This window comes from Saimiri boliviensis, chromosome 2 (assembly GCF_048565385.1).
Source record: "Saimiri boliviensis isolate mSaiBol1 chromosome 2, mSaiBol1.pri, whole genome shotgun sequence".
Lineage (NCBI taxonomy): Eukaryota > Metazoa > Chordata > Mammalia > Primates > Cebidae > Saimiri > Saimiri boliviensis.
In genome coordinates this window covers 40,288,496-40,307,396 of record NC_133450.1, presented here as the reverse complement: position 1 = coordinate 40,307,396, position 18,901 = coordinate 40,288,496, and the positions used below count along the sequence as shown (strand labels likewise).

The 18,901-nt window shown below is 38.3% G+C and overlaps 1 protein-coding gene across 4 annotated transcripts in view; it reads right to left on the bottom strand.

Annotated features, from left to right (window-relative positions):
• Window positions 1-18,901, bottom strand: part of PPP2R5E (protein phosphatase 2 regulatory subunit B'epsilon) — a 169,476-nt gene that overhangs the window by 77,526 nt on the left and 73,049 nt on the right. For all 4 annotated transcript variants that reach the window (XM_003924420.4, XM_074393150.1, XM_010335143.3 and 1 more), the window contains exon 3: window positions 6,733-6,929. In XM_003924420.4, the coding sequence (XP_003924469.1) occupies window positions 6,733-6,929 (197 nt within the window). The remainder of the gene's footprint in view (window positions 1-6,732; window positions 6,930-18,901) is intronic.

Genomic DNA, 18,901 nt, shown 5'->3' with positions numbered 1-18,901 from the left:
AACGTTCTTAATGGCATCTAGAATGGTGAATCCTTTTCAGAAGGTTTTCGATTTGCTTTGCCCAGAGGAATCCCTATCTATAGCAGCTACAGCCTTAAGAAATGAATTTCTTAAATACTAAGACTTGAAAATCAAAATTACTCATTGACTCATGAGCTTAAGATTGGATGGTATGTCAGCAGGCATGAAAAAAACCAACATTCATCTCCTTGTACATCTCTATGAGAGCTCTTGGGTAACTAGGTGCATAGTCAATGAGTAGCAATACTTTGGAAAAAAGGAAAAGTGAAACGTTTTTCTGAGCAGTGGGCCTCAACAGTGAATACAGAATATTAGGCAGACCATGCGTAAACAGAGGTGTTGTCATCCAACAGGCTTTGCTGTTCCAATTTACACAACATAGGCAGGGTGGATTTAGCTTGGTCGTTAGACGCCCTAAGATTTTCAGAATAGTAAATGAGCACTGCCTTCAACTTAAGCCACCAGCTGCATTAGCCCTTAACAAGAGAATTAGCCTGGCCTTTAAAGCTTTGAAGCCAGGCACTGATTTCTCCTCTCTAGCTGTAAAAGTCACAGACGGCAACATCTAATAGATGGCTGTTTCATCTACATTGAAACTCTATTGTTTAGCGTAACCACCTTCATCAATATCTCAGCTCTATCTTCTGGACAACTTGCTGCAGCTTCAGCTTCTACAACAGCATTTGGTGCTTCACCTTGCACTTTTATGTTAGAGAGATGGCTATTTTCCTTAAACCTCATAAGCCAACCAGCCTCTGCTAGTGTTCAACTTTTCTTCTGCAGCTTCCTCAACTCTCTCAGCCTTCATAGAACTGAAAAGAGCCAAGGCCTTGCTCTGGATTAGGCTTTGGCATAAGGAATGTTGTGGCTTGTTTGATATTCTATCCAGACCACTCAAACTTTCTCAATTACAAGTAATAAGGTTGTTTTATTCTTATCATTCATGTGTTCACTGGAGTAGCGGTTTTAATTTCCTTCAAGAACTTTGCCTTTGCATTCACAACTTGGCTAACTGTCTGATGCAAGACGCCCAGCTTTTGGTCTGTTTCAGCTTTTGGCAAGCCTTTCTCACTAAGCTAAATCATTTCTAGCTTTTGATTTAAAATGAGAGACATGTGACTCTTCCTTTCACTGGAACACTTAGAGGCCGTTACAGGGTTATTAATTGGCCTAATTTCAACATTGTTGTATCTGGGGGAATAGGAAGGCCTGAGACTAGAGGGACAGAGGCTGAGGAACAGCTGCTCAGCGGAGTAGTCAGAACACATACAACATTTATCGATAAGAGTTTGCTGAAGGGGCACATTGCATGGTGCCCCAAAACAATTAAAATAGTAACTTCAAAGATCTCAATGCAAAGGTTTGAAATACTGCAAGAATTACCAATATGCAACTCAGAGATATGAAAGGAGCATATGTTGTCGGGAAAAATGGCACCAATAGTCTTGTTCCACACAAGGTTGCCATAAACCTTCCATTTGTTTAAAAAAAAAAAAAAAGCAACTCCCTAATATCTGTGAAGTGCAATAAAACAAAGTGTGCATGTGATTTGTTTACACCCGTAAGAGTTGCTTTTCTTTCCCAATTCAAGTAGTCTGTAGGTGGTAACCAGACTTAATTGAAATGTTAAAAATAGTTTCCACAACACATAGATTACTTTCATCTGTTACTCTTTTCTTCCCCTAACGAGGATACCAGTTCTCAAAGTACAAGTCCCATCAAAAGCTCTGGTTTGGATGAAAGGCTATCGGTACTAATGCTGATACCATAACATGCCATTTTACATCATTACTCATCCTGGTTTGCAAAACCCAGCTATCACTTCATTAATATTTCATTTAAAAAAACACTACCATTTTCCTCATTAATTCGAGTGAAGTGATTTTGTTTTACAGTAACAAGAAAGAGAAATAGGTCAGGACAGTGACATCCTACAGGCAGGATCATCTTGAAAGTAGAGAGCTTGAGAAACACTGTAGCAATGGAATAAAACACATCTCACTGACGGAGCACTTTATGTCCACAAAGAGTTAACAGTGGGTTCCACCAATCATTATAAAACCAAGTATCTAATAAAATCATTGAAATGTAAAAATAATATTTATTGAATACTTGGCACATGTTAAAGACTATTCTAAAAGCTTTACCAATATTGTTGCTAATCCTCACAAAATCCCCCAAAGACACGTATTACACAAATTAAGAAAGTGAGTAGCACCAGAATGTATATATACAATGCGCTTAGAGGTAGCAAATTGAAGAGAATGAGGCCACCAAGTGGAACTTGGTTCCAGTTTTCCTTACAGAACAGTAAGCATATGTTCTCTGGACTGTGTATGTATGTGATGTGGTGAGAACGCTGATATGCAAACAAAAGTACAAGCTTGTTACTTGGGTGGAGTATTTATGGAAGGGTTGGGAAAACTATGGCTACCCTCCCCCCACCCTAGGTACCTCTTAGCACCACAGGAAAATGGAGGACCTCAAAGTTAAAATAACTTGCTCACATTCATGTAGCAAGCATGGCCAGAGCTGGCATTTGAACCCAGGTCTGTATGGTTCCAAAGTCTTGTCTCTTTCTTTTTATTTATTTTTTGTTTGCTTTGAGATGGAGTCTTGCTCTGTTAGCCCAGGCTGGAGAGCAGTGGTGCGATTTCAGCTCACTGCAACCTCCTCATCCCAGGTTCAAACAATTCTCCTGCCTCAACCTCCCAAGTAGCTGGGATTACAGGCATGTGACATCACGTCTGGCTAATTTTTGTATTTTTAGTACAGACGAGGTTTCACCATGTTGGACAGGCTGGTCTCAAACTCCTGGCCTCAAGTGATCCCCCCCATCTTGGCCTCCCAAAGTGCTAGGATTAGAGGCATGAGCCACCGCGCCCGGCACCTTGTCTCTTTCTACTCTATCATAGTAACTCCTTTTCTGTGAATGCTCCAGAGTGTCGAAGCACCAGATACAATCAGTAGCTAACAATTTCACAAATCACCAAATATGAAAAATAAGTTATACTTCTAAGAAGCTCGAACTACCCTCTAGAAAGTTAATTTTCTAATGCCCTAGAACAGCAAGTACACTAACAGATTCAACATCTTCTAAGGTAAAGATCCAGTGTATTTTAAAACACAAACACATGATAGGAGTCTCTTTTTTTGGCTGGAGAGTGGGGAGAAAAAGAGGGAGAAAATGGTCTCCCTTAGGAGACCAAACCTGGTTTAAGACCAAGCTGGTTTATATGAATGACAGAACTTTTGGATTATGCTAAAGACTAGCTTTAAAATCTAGGTATAATCCAATGACATCCAATATCTTAATCATAATTTGAGAGACTGAAATGCCTACATTTAAGGAGAAATTCATTCATTCAACAAATTTTAAGAAGACCTGGGCTAGGCAGGAGGCATTATGGATACCACAGAGATGTATGTGCAGGACACAGTTCCTTCTCAGGAGTGCTTACATCTGATGAGAAAGATCAGATAAATACGTGAAAAGATAAAAAGTAGCAAATGAACAAATTCCCAAAATGGTGAGTTGCCAAGAAGCAGAGGAACTGAAAGAAGGAAAAAGCACTGTTTTTTGTTTTTTGTTTTTCCAGGAGACAACAGTAGCACTTTAAGTCAGCTATTGAAGGGAAAATAAGAATTAGAACTAGAGGTGAGGGAGTGGGGAAAACATAAAAATCCAGAAACAGGGAAGAAAGACTATTTAAGTCAAATCAATACCAAATGCTGGTGAGGATGTAGAGCAGCAGGAATTCTCATTCACTGCTGGCAGGAATGCAAAATAGTACCAATAGCCTGGAAGACAGTTTGGCAGTCTCTTAGAAAACTAAACATACTCATTACTTATAACAACTAATAAGGTAAATGCAAATTTTTTTTAAAAAATGCAATATACTCTTACATACAATATATACAGCAATCACATTCCTTGGTATTTACCCAAAGGAGTTGAAATCTTATGTTCATTTAAAAAAAAAAAAAAAAAAAAAAAGGCCAGTCATGGTGGCTCACGCCTGTAATTCCAGCACTTTGGGAGGCCGAGGCAGGCAGATCATGAGGTCAAGAGATCGACATCCTGGCCAACATGATGAAACCCTGTCTCTACTAAAAATACAAAAAAATTAGCTGGGCATGGTGGCGCATGGCTGTAGTCCCAGCTACTCTGGAGGCTGAGGCAGAATTGCTTGAACCCGGGAAGCAGAGGTTGCAGTGAGCTGAGGTCGTGCCACTGCACCCCAGCCTGGTGCCTGGTGACAGAGTGAGACTCTATCTCGGGGGGGGGGACTTCTACACGGATATTTATATCAGCTTTATTTGTAATTGCCAAAACTGGAAAGCAACTAAAATGTCCTTTAGTAGGTGAATGGATAAACTATGATACATCCAACCAATAAAGTGTTATTCAACACTAAAAGAAATGCACTATTAAGCCTTGCAAAGACATGAAGGAAACTTAAGTGCGTATCACTAAGTAAAAGAAGCCCATCTGAAAAGAGTACATGCTGTATGATTCCAACTACATGACAGTCTGGAAAAAGCAAATTTATGGAAACAGTAAAAAGATCAGTGGTTGCCAGGGAATTGAAGGTGGTAGGTGATAGAGAAACGGAGCACAGAGGATTTTTCAGGGCAGTGAAAACACTATGTATGATACTATAATGGTGGATACATGTCATTACACACATTTGTCTAAACTCATAGAATGTCCAACACCAAGAATGAACTCCGGGTGATAATGATGTGTCAGTGTAGGATCATCAATTTCAACAAATGTGCCACTCTGGTGGGAGTTGGGGGAGGTATTGATAATGGGGGAGGCTGTGCTTATGTAGGAAAAGGAACATTTGAGAAATCTCTTTACTTTCCTCTCAATTTTGCTGTGAACCTAAAGCTGCTCTTAAAAAATTAAATCTTCAAAAATAAATACACAGATGTTCTCATACAAAGGCAGACTGATATGTGTATAAGGATATTCATAGAGTACTGCTTAAATATGGTACATCTACACAATAAATATTATGCAGCTATAAAAAGAATAAGGCAACTTTACATGTACTGAAATACATATTGCTAAGTGAAAAAAGCACGGTACAGCAAGTATATAGTGTGCCACCATTTGTGTGCTTACAAAAAAATATTTATACATATAGGTTTGTATATACTTATATATTGATGAACTATACATGGAAAGATACAGAAGAAAGTTATAAACAATAGATAACACTCTTGGCTGATGATACAGGTAAGCTAAAACCAGGGACTCTGCTCTGCAGAAGACAGGCAGACTAGAGAAGATCCTCTGCATCACATTAAGAGTTTTAGATAGCATGCAAACTCAAGAGCAGGGTTTCTTAACAGTGGCCCTTGTGACATTTGAGGCCAGATAATTCTTTATTGTGAGGGTCCATCCTGTACACTGTAAAATGTTTAGCAGTATCTCTAGCCTCTCCCACTGGATGCTGGTAGTAAGTACTCTCCAGCCACATCTAGTTGTGACTTACCAAAAATGTCTCTAGACATTGACAAATGTCCCCGTAAGGCAAAATCGCACCTGGTTGAGAAGCACTGTTCAAGAGCCACATGGTCATCTTTAACCCACAAAACATTCTAGCCCTATATTCCTGTAAATTAACAACAAATCCAATACACATTCAGACATAGATCTGAGGAATGTATTGGGCATCGTTTTCAAATGGTCTTTACATATTAGTCACAGTTTCTCACACTGAGACCATGCAAGTCCCTTTGCAAATCTGAACTATCATTTTTAAACAGATCTACTCCATCACAAAAGTCTCTTTTCTGCACTGGTTGAATACAAATGATAAGGAGCTAAATACAAAAGCTGGGTAGATGTTCAGCAGCACACAGAGAGTGTGCCAGACCCTGCAACAGGCTTCTCAATCATGCAAGCCCATAGGGAACTCTTTGGCTATTTCACTAGTCAGTAGACCAGCCTCCTCACCCTACAAAGCCCATGCCCAAACAGCATGCACTCTCTAGCTCCAAAATCTTCTAGGATGCCAAAGAAGGCAACTCTCCCACAGAAATCTAACAGAAAATCACATTTTGGCTCAACTTTTGAAAAACTAAAATAATTGTTGACACAGTAAGAACATAATTACTCATAGTATGTTAATGATGTTTTTTCTCATAACTCTTAATGACCACACAAAATCTCAGACACTATTCAAAAATCATGAAAGCCACCAACCCTGATTTCAAGGAGATTATAAAGAGAAGGGGGAGTTATAAAGCCCAAGAGAGGCCTTAACTAGATTCTACAAATCACAATTTTATTAAACATAAAGCCGTTTCTAATATACCACAATGAATAAGATTAAAAATAAAAGACATCCAACAGGCTTGAATATTTTTCAAACATGGATCTAAGACTTTTGTTATTTTCCTGTGTCTTTTCTTTTGCCAAAGCTAGAAATCCAATAATACCCTGGCAATCTTGGCTTCATATTTTGAAGTCATTGATTGCTTTAGCACTGTTACAGTTGAAAGTTCTGGATTTCATTCTCAGGAAATCATGCTCTTCAAATTCTAGCACTGTGCCGACTACTTTTGCTTAGCTCTCCAAAGGTTGGCTCTCATTTGAGGAGTTGACCTCCAATGACCTCACTCTTGCAATATATACACCTGTGAGTCACTATGGAAGATGCTTAAAAGTGTCCGCGGAGAAAAAAAGAAACTCACCATTCTAACTACTTCAGGGTAAGTCTGCTCTGTCAAACAGCCTCTGCTTATTGTAATGTAGTCCACCAGTTCATTAAGAGTGGAGCGCTTGTATTCTTTCATTTTAAGATCAGATAGCGTGTCCATGAAGTCAAAAATGACACAGCACTGCTGAAGTTTCTTTAGGAACAGTTCAGGCTGCTCTGAGGATGGAACGTCTAAGAAAAAAAAAGGAAATGGTGTAAGTCTGTCATCAATTTCCAGGTAACAGGAATTCTCTGTGAAAGTTACTTCAAAAGCAAGCTCAAAAAAATAAGAATTCACATGACAACAGTGTTCTTTTTAACAGTTACACATGGGTGGGAGGGGATACCATATCTACTACTTCAGAGACCTTGTCTTTGAAAACTGTATTGTACCAACCAAATTGACTGTATTTGCTATTTCACAACCAAGGATTGACCAAAATCCCAAAAGACTTTAGAAGGTTGAAGTAAATTTTAACCAAAAACACCCCAATGTCAATACCTTTAAATCAAAAAACAATGAAAAAGGTCAAACTTTCCCTTATAAGAAAGCTTTTGCTGTTGGGTTAAATTAGTTTTACTAAAAATTTTCAAAGCAGAAATGTCAGTTGATTCATTTTAATTTCATGCTGACATCCTTGGTATTTAAAGCCATTGTTGTGTGTTTATATTTTTTTGTTTTGTTTTGGCTTGATCTGTATGAAGTTTCTTTGTGAAAGAAATCTGAAAAATCTACAAAATGAAGCAATACCAACTCTCTCAAAAAGAGCACACCAGTAATAGGAAAACAAGATTAAATGCCACATAAATCTACATTCTCTTTTTACCCATTTTCTTGTACTGAGAGAAAACCACTAACATCTTATATGAATGTGTTCCCAGAATGGACATCTGCTCTTTTCCCACAAACAGCAGGTCAGACATTTGGCTTGGTGTTGTTTCTAAAAAATATGTAGAAATTTTAGGTTAGTTGAAATTCCCCAGCTAGAAAGGAGCCTGATCTACAGTTGGACTTCAAATATACCAACTAAGCTGCAGGCAGCCTCTCCCACTCCTATCTTCTTTCCAATATTTTATTCCCCCAAACTGGAGCTTCCCTGGAAAAGCAATGAAAATTATTAACAGGGTGGGCTCTCTGCCTTCATGTAAGGTGATTAACTCATTAATCCTCAGAACACCTTTAGAAATACGTAGGTGGCATTATTATTCTCGATTTTTCACGCGCACACAAAATAGAGACCATCACTGAGGCCACACAATGAATGGGTTACAGAGCTGGGCAAAGTGCCCAGGTCTCTAACCACACTCTCATGTGCCTTTTGTACTAAACAAGACAAGAAGGACCTTAACAGTGTGTAGTGTAGTCAGTCACTTGCAATCATCTTCAGTTGCCAACCTTCTGGTAAATGCTTTACAGTGTCCTCCTGGCTTGGGCTGCCTGCTCCCTGGGGAGGACAGCTACAGCATACAGCACCTGTCTTACAGCCACCAGCAGCAGGAAGTGAGGGCCAGCCTCATTTTCACGGGATCCGCCAGACGCTTCTCTACAACACCCTACCTTACACCCCACGACCCAAATGCCAGCATGGCTACCCAGGACCTCACAGGCAATTCCCGCAAAACACTGCCAGTTAAGTAAACCTAGATGAGAGTGGGTAAGACACCTAAATACATAGGCTTTCTCTACGAGACATTAAAGAACAAAAGCATTCCATATTTTTGAAGATATATAACATCATTGCTACTCTCAGCAAAAACAAGTAGTGAATTTAGAAATTATTAACCAGTGAGTTTCCCTTCCCCCATCACTCCTATAGGTCCCCAAAAGCATAATGTATCTTACAGTTATGATACAGGTCTTATCCTATGCTCCTAGATTTAATTGATTTAAAAATATTTAGCCTTAGCCTGTAAGAACTAAATTCAGTCAGACAAAGCTCTCTAAGTGCTGCCTGCTTTGGGTATTTAAAATAAATAAATAAAAATGAAATAAGGCTGCTTATGAGCATGACTATTCTTCAGCAATGGCTAATTCATGTACAGGACCACCATGGTTAATTACTAAAATCTGAGATTGAAATCAGATCCCAGACCTGGCAGCTGAATGGAAATACTGATGCTGCAAAGGGAGTAAGAAAAGGTTTTTTTTGTTCGTTTTGTTTCACTTTATTTGAGATGGAGTCTCCCTCTGTCACTCAGGCTGCAGTGCAGTAGGTGCTCACTGCAACCTCCGCCTCCCAGGTTCAAGCAATTCTCCTGCCTCAGCCTTCTGAGTAGCTGGGATTACAGGCACCCACCACCACGCCCAGCTAATTTTTGTATTTTTAGTAGAGACAGGGTTTTGCCATGTTGGCCAGACTGGTCTCAAACTCCTGACCTCAGGTGATCCTCCTGCCTCAGCCGCCCAAAGTGCTGGGATTACAGGCATGAGCCACGGTCCTTGCCAAGAAAAAGCTTATTAATGTAACATTAGTTACGGGTTAAAAATCTTCAGGGGAAATTTTAATTAATTCAATTTTTGATATAGTGACTAATAAAGTCTAAAAATAAAACTATCTACATGGAGAACCCTTTTACACAGCACATATGAGGTATAAAAGCATCAATGAATTGTAGCCTTTCCTCCAAAAGTACATCATCATTTAAGCAGTGACAACAATTAACATTTGTGGTCACTGTAATAGTACTCAAGAGATTCATATACTTAGCAGTCCAAAAAATTCAAGCAGTTAACAGTCCTATTTTTTAATGTTAGACAGTTGAAATTCATCCTTTATTTGTGCAAACTGATATAATGTCATAAACAAATATGAAACAGGCTATCCACCTGTCCAATGGAATAAGGATAATAGCTTGCATTTATTGAATATATTGGGTACATTTATTGGACACTATTCTAAGCACTTATACATATTATATCTCCTTTAATCCCTTCAACAACCTTGTGCAGTAGGTACTATTTCCAATTTAATGAATGAGTAAACCAAAACACAGAGAGATTCAGTGACTTGCCCAAAGTCACACAGTTAATAAACAGTGGAGACAGGATTCAAACACAAGTAGACTGGCTCCAGAGCCTGGATTCTTCACCACTGTGCAATGCAACATTGAAACACAGCAAAAGGCCAGGGTAATATCTTATTCCAGAATACAGAGTGTGTGGAAAGAAAGAAGAGGAAGAAAGCAGACAAAATGAGCAAATGACCCTCCATTCATAAAGTATCATGCTAAACCCCTTCCCTATCTCCCCTCTAGCCCATGCCCTAAAGATGAACACATAGAGCAAAAGCTGTGATCTGTCCTTTACCATAGACTAAATTCTTCTAAAATGATCTACCTTCATTAAATTAAAAAACTTACACAGTCAAGACAAACCAAAAGGAGATTCTTAAAGAGACAATTCCTTTATGGTAATAATTTTGGAAAAATATTATACATGTTGAAGGATGCCCAGTCAAAACAAGAGGTTCTTCCTATAATGTTTGGCCCTCAGACTGTCCCACATAGCTAATACTGCTCCCAACCTCCTCCCTCATTGACCTAGTCCCAGGGGGTATGAAAAGGTAACACGTGAGAAGGCAGGGCAGGCCAGAGATCAGAGAAGGAACAATCTCTGGGTAGTCCAGAAGGTTTACACTACGTAAGAAAAGTTTAGTGTCTATGTAACCAGTCCCCGAAGTCGATTCAAATATTCTTTTTAAAGAAACATTTATTAAAAGGATTGCTTGCTAAACCATAAAGAGAATCTCATAAAGAACAAAAAGATATCATACAGGCAATGAATTCTAACCACACACACAGTAACACTAGATTTTTACAACTCAAGCTACTACCCACCTCCAAAATCCAAGTCACCTGGAAATCTAAAAACTTCAGAAGTCAAGATTGAAGAGAAAAACAAATTATAGTCATTAAGAAATAAATGTGAATTAGGAAAATTAAATGTCATCTTAGAATACCAAAGCAGACCAGGCTGTGGATGCTTCTGTCATCTATCTTCCAGTGAAAACCTCTAGCTAGCAGAGGCCATCCCTGCTCCCAGGGAAGGGATCCCACAGAAGCACAGCCATAAATAATGAGCAATCAATAAGTGGTTATGTAATACCATGAAGGTCACTGGCACAATGACTACTCCATCCAACGTTAGTATGTGTTCAAAAGAAAGAATAATAATTGATCCCATTATCACAGCTTGATAAAATCCCTAAGGTCAGATTCCACTGCTCTGGAAGAATTCTTAAAATTAAGTTGGTTTCCAGAAAATGTTTCTCCACCAAGAAAAGAATGCAATGACCAGCTAAACTGTATTTTTCACTGTACCGTACTTCTCTTTACTTTTTAGCACTACTCATTTTTCCCAAATGTCTTTATAAAGCTTTTGCTGGGGGGCACACCCCTCACCCTAATCATGACTTAAAAGGGGCGTTATTTGCAGAAGCAGCTTATTCTTCCCTACTAGTGCGCTTCCATCATTCCATCCTATCTAATGTTTGGGGCACAGAATCATGGATCCAATATCACCCCACATTTTCTTCAGGCCTGGCTCATTCAGCACTTTGCAAAGCAAAAAGTAACAAAGGAAGAAGAAATAAAATATGTGCCCAGTCTCTTGGGTTTGGTACTCTGGGACTCCAATCAACAAAAGTTGTTAAAAATCAGAATGTTAAATTCACATTTGCAAATATGCCAGCCAAGTAAATAGAGGAGGCCCACATCATTATGTTTATTACCCATCATATTATAAAAATAAGGTAAACTGGTTTAAAAAAATAAATTAATAAAGAAAATGTGGACTGGTAACTTATTTATACATAAACTATTGAAATGTATGTGGAACTATAGTGAAGAAGTATTTCTATAAAATGCTCATATGTTTGCATTGGAAGCAAAACTATAACATGACTTGAGCTCCTAATGAACAATATTTATAGTATCATTCAATGAATATCTATAAATTATATTTATATTTCCATTCAAAAGATCTAAAATAAAATCATTCTAAATTAACATTTCTTTTTACTTGAAAATGTCCTAAGGTATTACTTACTTAGCCCTTTTACTTCTATCTCTCCAACTTTCAGAAAAAATAACAGGACCAGCACACAGTGAGAATAGTAAGTGTGGCCTCTGATCCCTTCTTGGAAAAAGAAAAACGAAGAACTTTCTCTTAAGGTGTACAAATCCTCACCCATGTATACTGTGCTCTTCATAGGCAAATCTCCACAAACTTCAATAAAATTACTGAGAATTTTACTTGTATAAGACATACGAGTCTATATTTACAGAGGAGATGCTTAGTAATAAAACATTAAGTATTAAGTAGATTAAGCCATGATAAACTGAAGCTAGATAAACTAGCACAAGCCGTAAAATGCCTAACTGCCTGCCCATGTGGTCTGTCCAAATCATTGCCATCCATTTTACCTCTACTCTTTTGTAGCTCATATTTCAGGAAACCTAAAAAGAATTATATTTTATTAGTAGAACTAAGCTTCCATTAGGAATTGCTTTTGACACCAATAAATCAGAGATACAACCAATAATATTTCCTCAAAACAAGGAGACAACTATAAGCCTTTATAATGACTCAAATAACAAACATAGACTTCATATCCTATGACCTGAAGTCAAATATAACATGTTGATTACACAGGATATTTCAATGCACATAAGCAAAGAAGAAACTAACCTAGAACCAATCTGTTAACTAAAATAAGCATTAAATACTTGAACATTCCAATTATTTTATTATTGCATTCAAAGAAATGAGTTCAAAGATGTTTGTTGTTGATGATGACGGTGGTGGTGGTGGTGGTGGTGGTGGTGGTGGTGGTGGTGGTGGTGGTGGTGATGTAATATTTCACTGCTAAGCATTTGTACTTTATAAAAGTGACTCCAGTGATTTCAACATGTGCCTAGGGTTAAAAACCATTGTTTTGAAAGTAAGCACTTTAAAATCCTTCTTTCATCCACTCTTCCTTTGGATCTTTCCCTCCATTATTTAAAGCTAGCAGTGAAAACTTTTCATTTCCAAGCTAAAGAAGGTCCCCCGGAAACATTTACAATGGTCAAAGCGTTCTTTCTTGGCCTTGGCTATAATAAGTGAACGTGGAGTTGCCTGATTTTAGAAATCTTGCCAATCTATTAGGAAGCTTGAAAAACACTTTCCTGACTATTAGCATATACGTTTTTTAAAGGTTCAAAACATGAGTCATAGAATGACTAGCACAGACAGAATGATGTCAAAAGAATGAGACCAAGGTGTGGGTAGAGACTGAAATTTCCAGATAAAAAGAACAGAGACAATAATGATCATGAACACTTACTACTATAAAGCACACATTAGCCCTTTTAACCCTCAGAATACCTTAGGTGTGACCACTATTAATATCCCATTTTTTCAAAAGAGGAAGCTGACACTCAGAAAGGCTGTCATTTGTCCAGTATCACACACTAGGAAGGGCTGCAGCTAGTATCTGAACGCCAATAGTCTGTCTTATTGCCCCAACAGTCTTACTGCTGGGAAGGAAGGAACATTCCAATAGCAGCGATAATAATGATAGTGATCGTGCTAAATAACAGTAGCTAACCCTCATTAAGAGTTTTAGATACACTTCCATTGTTAAGATTATTTAAGAAAAGTTGCAAACTAAAAGTAAACCAAAAAAATTTGGTTGACTTTCTATTAAATACAAATATTCACGTTTTAAAACTTATAACAGTATAAAATCAGCCCTAAAGCTATTGAACAAGTATAGGCATACCTGTATAAGTTTAAGTTTTAGACAATAATATTAATGAGTCTTTCCAAATTAGACAATCGACATGTAGTTATTATTATTGTCTCATGAAGCTCTCTAGTTTCCCTTTCCCAAAAGTTAACAATATGCTCTCCAGTTTATAAATAAAAACCAAAGGTCATTACCACTAGTGCTGACTAGTATGGCTTCAAGCAGCAAAATTACATGATTCAGGGCTTTCATGTTCTTTTGACACTATGATCTAATCAGAAGAAACAGAAAATATACTCATATGCACACATACACACACGCACACAGTGATAAATAACTTGTTTCCAACACTGCATTTGTTACGTCTCATGATTTATCTTCTAATGCCAAAGTGGTTACCGAAACTTGTCAACACATGAAAAAATATTTTAAAACTGATCGACCCCTAATTAGAGGCATAATTATTTTCCTGCCACCAACCTCACCACAGGACAGATGCCACCAAAGGTTCTGACAAAGTCAATGTCTTTATTATTAATTCATTTCCTAAAGGCTTATTTCCAGGGCAGTGTAAGAACTGGAGCGTTTTGAGTAAGAGACATTCCTAAAGCTTGATAGGCCATACTAAAAAAGACTTATACAGTCTTTTTTTGCAAGAATTATATTTAATGCAAGAATTATACAGTATTTTATAGCATGCATGCCAATGGATCCCTCTTTCGAGAATTTTATATATCAATAAAATTACAAAAAAAAAAGGAGTTTGTCAATTTTTTTCAGGTAAAGGCATTAAAAAATAGCCACCATTTATTTTCACTATAATTTCATGAAAATAAAGCACCTTTATAATGACAAAAGAAGAGAAACAACGATCATAGAATAAAAGACAATCCTTCCTTTAAAAAGGAGGGTTGGTGGGCCAGGCACGATGGCTCACGCCTGTAATCCCAGCACATTGGGAGACTGAGGCAGATGGATCACAAGGTCAGGAGATCGAGACTATCCTGGCCAACAAGGTGAAGCCCCGTCTCTAATAAAAATACAAAAATTAGCTGGGCGTGGTGGTGCATGCCTATAATCCCAGCTACTTAGCGGCTGAGGCAGGAGAATCACTTGAACAAAGAAGTCGGAGGTTGCAGCAAGCCGAGAATGCGCCACTGCACCCCATTCTGGCAACAGAGCGAGACTCCGTCTCAAAAAAAAAGGAAGGTGGGTGCTAGGCATGTTGGCTCCTACCCAAAACCCCAGCACTTTGGGAGTCCAAGGTGGGAGGATCATTTAAAGTCAGGTATTTGAGACTAGCCTAGGCAACACAGCAAGGTCCCCTCTCTACAAATTTTTTTTAGAAATAGCTGGGCTTGGTGGCTTGTGCCTATAATCCCAGGTACTTGGGAGGTTAAGATGGAAGGATGACTTGAGCCCACACTGCAGTGAGCCATGAGCGTGCTACTATACTCCACCCTAGACAACAGAGAGACACCCTGTCTCAAAAAGATAAAAAGAGGGGTTGGCAATTCCCCTCTCATACACACACACACACATACACACACACACGCACGCACGCACATGCATGTGCACACATACACACACAGAGCTGTGTTCTCTCCCTTGACCTTCCTTTCTCTTCTGATTTTTCACAGTACTGGCATTACTTTTCCCAATACCGGCAACAACTTTTCCACAGGACTGTATTTGGCAACCTTTGAGCCACATTACTCCTTTGTTTCAACATTTTTCTAGCAGCATGGACAACAGAATTCTAGTTGTAATGACAGTACTGATTTCAATTGTATTTAGATCATCCTAAAAGCTGAGAAATCATACGTTCTACAATTGTAAAGAAACAGCAGCTGTGTTAGTCCTTAAAAATTCTAAACATAAAATTCCCATGAAACTTTGCACATACCTCTATTAGAGCACTTGCTACATTATATTGCAACTTTTCTTTAACCAGCAGCACTACACCTGCCTTGCACCTTTTAATAAACTGTTTGCAGCAAGAGTTTCAGAATACAGTAGGTACGTAATGTTAAGTAAATTCTACATATTGCATGTTATTTCCCCATGATTTCATTTTTAAATTAGAACTTTATTCCTCTAGAAATAAAATTAGACTAAAAAATAAAGGAAAAGGCTTGATATAAAATATTTAATAAAATAAATTATTTCCTAGTATATTAATATCAAGTCATGAAATGCAAATTTTAAAACTAAGATGGTTTTTAAGAACCCAATATTTATGAATATAAGGAGTGAAAAGAGCCAGCTTATCGAAAAAACCTAACTAAAAAAATGCACAGTTCCTTAGTTCCCTGAACTATGTTCCCCTATTAATATTCAGTAAGGTAATGCCTTATTTTTTTAACAACGTATTTAAAAATCTAATTGACTTTTTTACATAAACAATGACTTATGTTCAAGGATAAGAAAAAACTAGGGAAAAAATTCAAAATGAAGATTATACAACATAAGTAGTATAATTTGGAAATGCCCTCCATAGCAAAATAACCTAAAAATTTTGCCATTTATCATTTATAAATGAAAAATGGGAAGGTCTAGTGCAAAGGGCATGGGCACCTCTATTCATTCACTCTCTCTGTCATTCACTGATTCACCAAATAGTCATTGAACACCCACCAATAGCCAGGGACTACTAAGATACCACAACGAAGAGGAGACAAAAATCCTACGCTTTACATTCTAGCAGGAAGAGACAAATAACAGCAACTAAAAATAACAAATATGTTATATGATATACGCTATGGGAAATCACAGTGTGTAGGGCAAGCTCGACTAGGCACGCTGAGGATGAAGGATACAATGATTTTTTTTTTGTTTGGTTGGTTTTTGGGGGTTTTCCTGAGATGGAGTTTGGCTCTGTCGCCCAAGCTGGAGTGCAATGGTGCGATCTCAGCTCACTGCAACCTCCACCTCCCAGGTTCAAGTGATTCTCCTGCCTCAGCCTCCCAAGTAGCTGGGATTACAGGCATGTGACAACACACCCGGCTAATTTTGTATTTTCAGTAGAGACAGGGTTTCTCCATGTTGGTCAGGCTGGTCTCGAACTCCTGACCTCAGATGATCTGCCCGCTCGGCCACCCAAAGTGCTGGGATTACAGGTGTGAGCCACTGTGCCCAGCTGAAGGGTACAACGTTAAACAGAGTGTTCGTCTGGAAGGTGACATTTGAGCAAATACTTGAAGGAAGTGCAGTAGTCAGCCGAGGCCATCTGGGGGAGAGTGTCCCAAGGAGAGAGATGGCAAGTGCAAGGTATTCTGGCAAGAAGAAGGCACATGCTGGTGAATCTGATGATCAGCAAATAAGTGAATGTGGCTGGAGCTGCAAAGTGGGGAAGAAGGGAACAGAAGAAGAAAGGACAGTGGCTGAAGATGATCACCTTGGGTCTTGTGAGACATGGTGAGGACTTTGGCCTGGAATCTGGTTCTGAATTAGAATCACACTTTTACTGTTTACGGACAATGAACAGGCACTTACTTCTCTCAGCATTAGTTTCCTTATATGTAAAATTAAGAAAATATACTTCAGCCTTACCAAGCTCTCACCTGTAATCCCAGGTGGCTCTCGCCTTTAATCCCAGCACTTTGGGTGGCCATGAGGGGCAGACGACCTGAGGTCAGGAGTTCGAGACCAGCCTGGTCAACGTGGCAAAACCCATCTTTACTAAAAATATAAAAATTAGCCAGGCATGGTAGCATGCACCTGTAGTTCCATCCACTTGGGAGGCTAAGGCCAGGGAATCGCTTGAACCCGAGAGGTGGAGAGTGCAGTGAGCCAAAACTGTGTCACTGCACTCCACCTGGGTGACAGTGAGACTCTGTCTTGAAAGGGGAAGAGAGGACAGGAGCGGGGAGGGAAGGGGAGGGGAGGAGAATGTACTTCACAAGGTTGAGTAAAGATTAAACAAAAACATTTCTAGGGTGGAAAGCACTTTTCACAAAAAAGTCATCATTCATTTGACAAATATTTATCAAGTATCTGTAAATACTGTATGGAATCAATTTCCTGTTTCATAACTTAGTAAAAATATCTTCTGTGCAGAAATAATTATATTTGTTATTTTTGGCACATCTTCAAAATTATTTTTAAACAAGTTTTAAAAATTTATTCTGAAGTGTTTCTAAAAACATTAAATTTTTGACCCGGCGTGGTGGCTCACACCTGTAACCCCAGGACTTTGCAAGGCTGAGGCAAGAGGATTGCTTTAGTCCAGGAGTTTAAGACCAGCTTGAGCAACATGATAAAACCCCATCTCTACTAAAACAACAACAACAAACAAACAAACAAAAAATTAGCCAGGCATGGTGGCATGCTCCTGTAGTCTCAGCTATTTAGGAGGCTGAGGTGGGAGGACTTGAGCCCCAGAAGCAGAGGCTGTAGTGAGTCATGATTGCACCATTGTGCTCCAGCCTCGGTGACACAATAAGACCTTGTCTCAAAAAAAAAAAAAAATTTTTTTTTTAAACACAATTTTTTGTTAAAATTTTATTCTAGTAATATCAAACTTGAATTAAACAAATTTATTTAAAACTCTCAAATAACCATAACTTGTCTTCTCTGCTGCAGTTGGTTTTTAAGACAAGAAGCAAATCATAAAATCATAATTTGATAAAAAGGAATTATGGAACAAACTTCCAGGATGTGCCTAAGAGTCGTATCATTGAAGCCCAATTTTCAGTCAGGTTCGGAATTATGAGAAACAAAAATCTTCAAGAAAAAATATTATTTTTATTTATGTCATGCTTATAAGGTAAGGAAATAATGGAATTAAAGCTTTTCAGCAATCACGAAACATTCAACTGACTCCCTCTTCCTGCCCAAAAAAAAAAAAAAGTCAATAAAAGGACACATTATTTTCAAGCATTTCAGTTAACTGAGGGTCCTTCCCCAAGAGATTTCTTCTATAGGGGATAAAATAGCCTATCTACTTTCCATTTGTTTTGAGGATTAACATCAACACCAATTATTTCAAAATAAAATGAACCTGCAGCTATTTTAACAGCCCCACTATCTGCTAATTCATAATTTATAGTTGATCAAAAACATTATGAAAACTTAAAAAAAAATACAAAAAAAAAACACCAAGAGTCAATCCAATGATCCCATGTTGCAATGCCAGCTTAGAGATGCTATTTTTGAACTGCTGCTGCGAGTTTTAAAGTATGAGACCTTAAGCTCCTGAGATTGACAGAGCACTGAGTACAGTGGAACAGCCTCTAATCCCAAGAGAAATAAAGAGTGTACATTTATAATTAAAGTCATAATCTGGGCAGTAAAATCCAGGGATGCCATGTAGTACACAGTCCCCTAATTGTGGAGCTCTCCCATGCTTCACACAAAGGATACTATTTAATTAATATAAATACAAATGTAAGCCCACATAGAAGAGTTGAGGAAATCTAAAATTCAAATTGA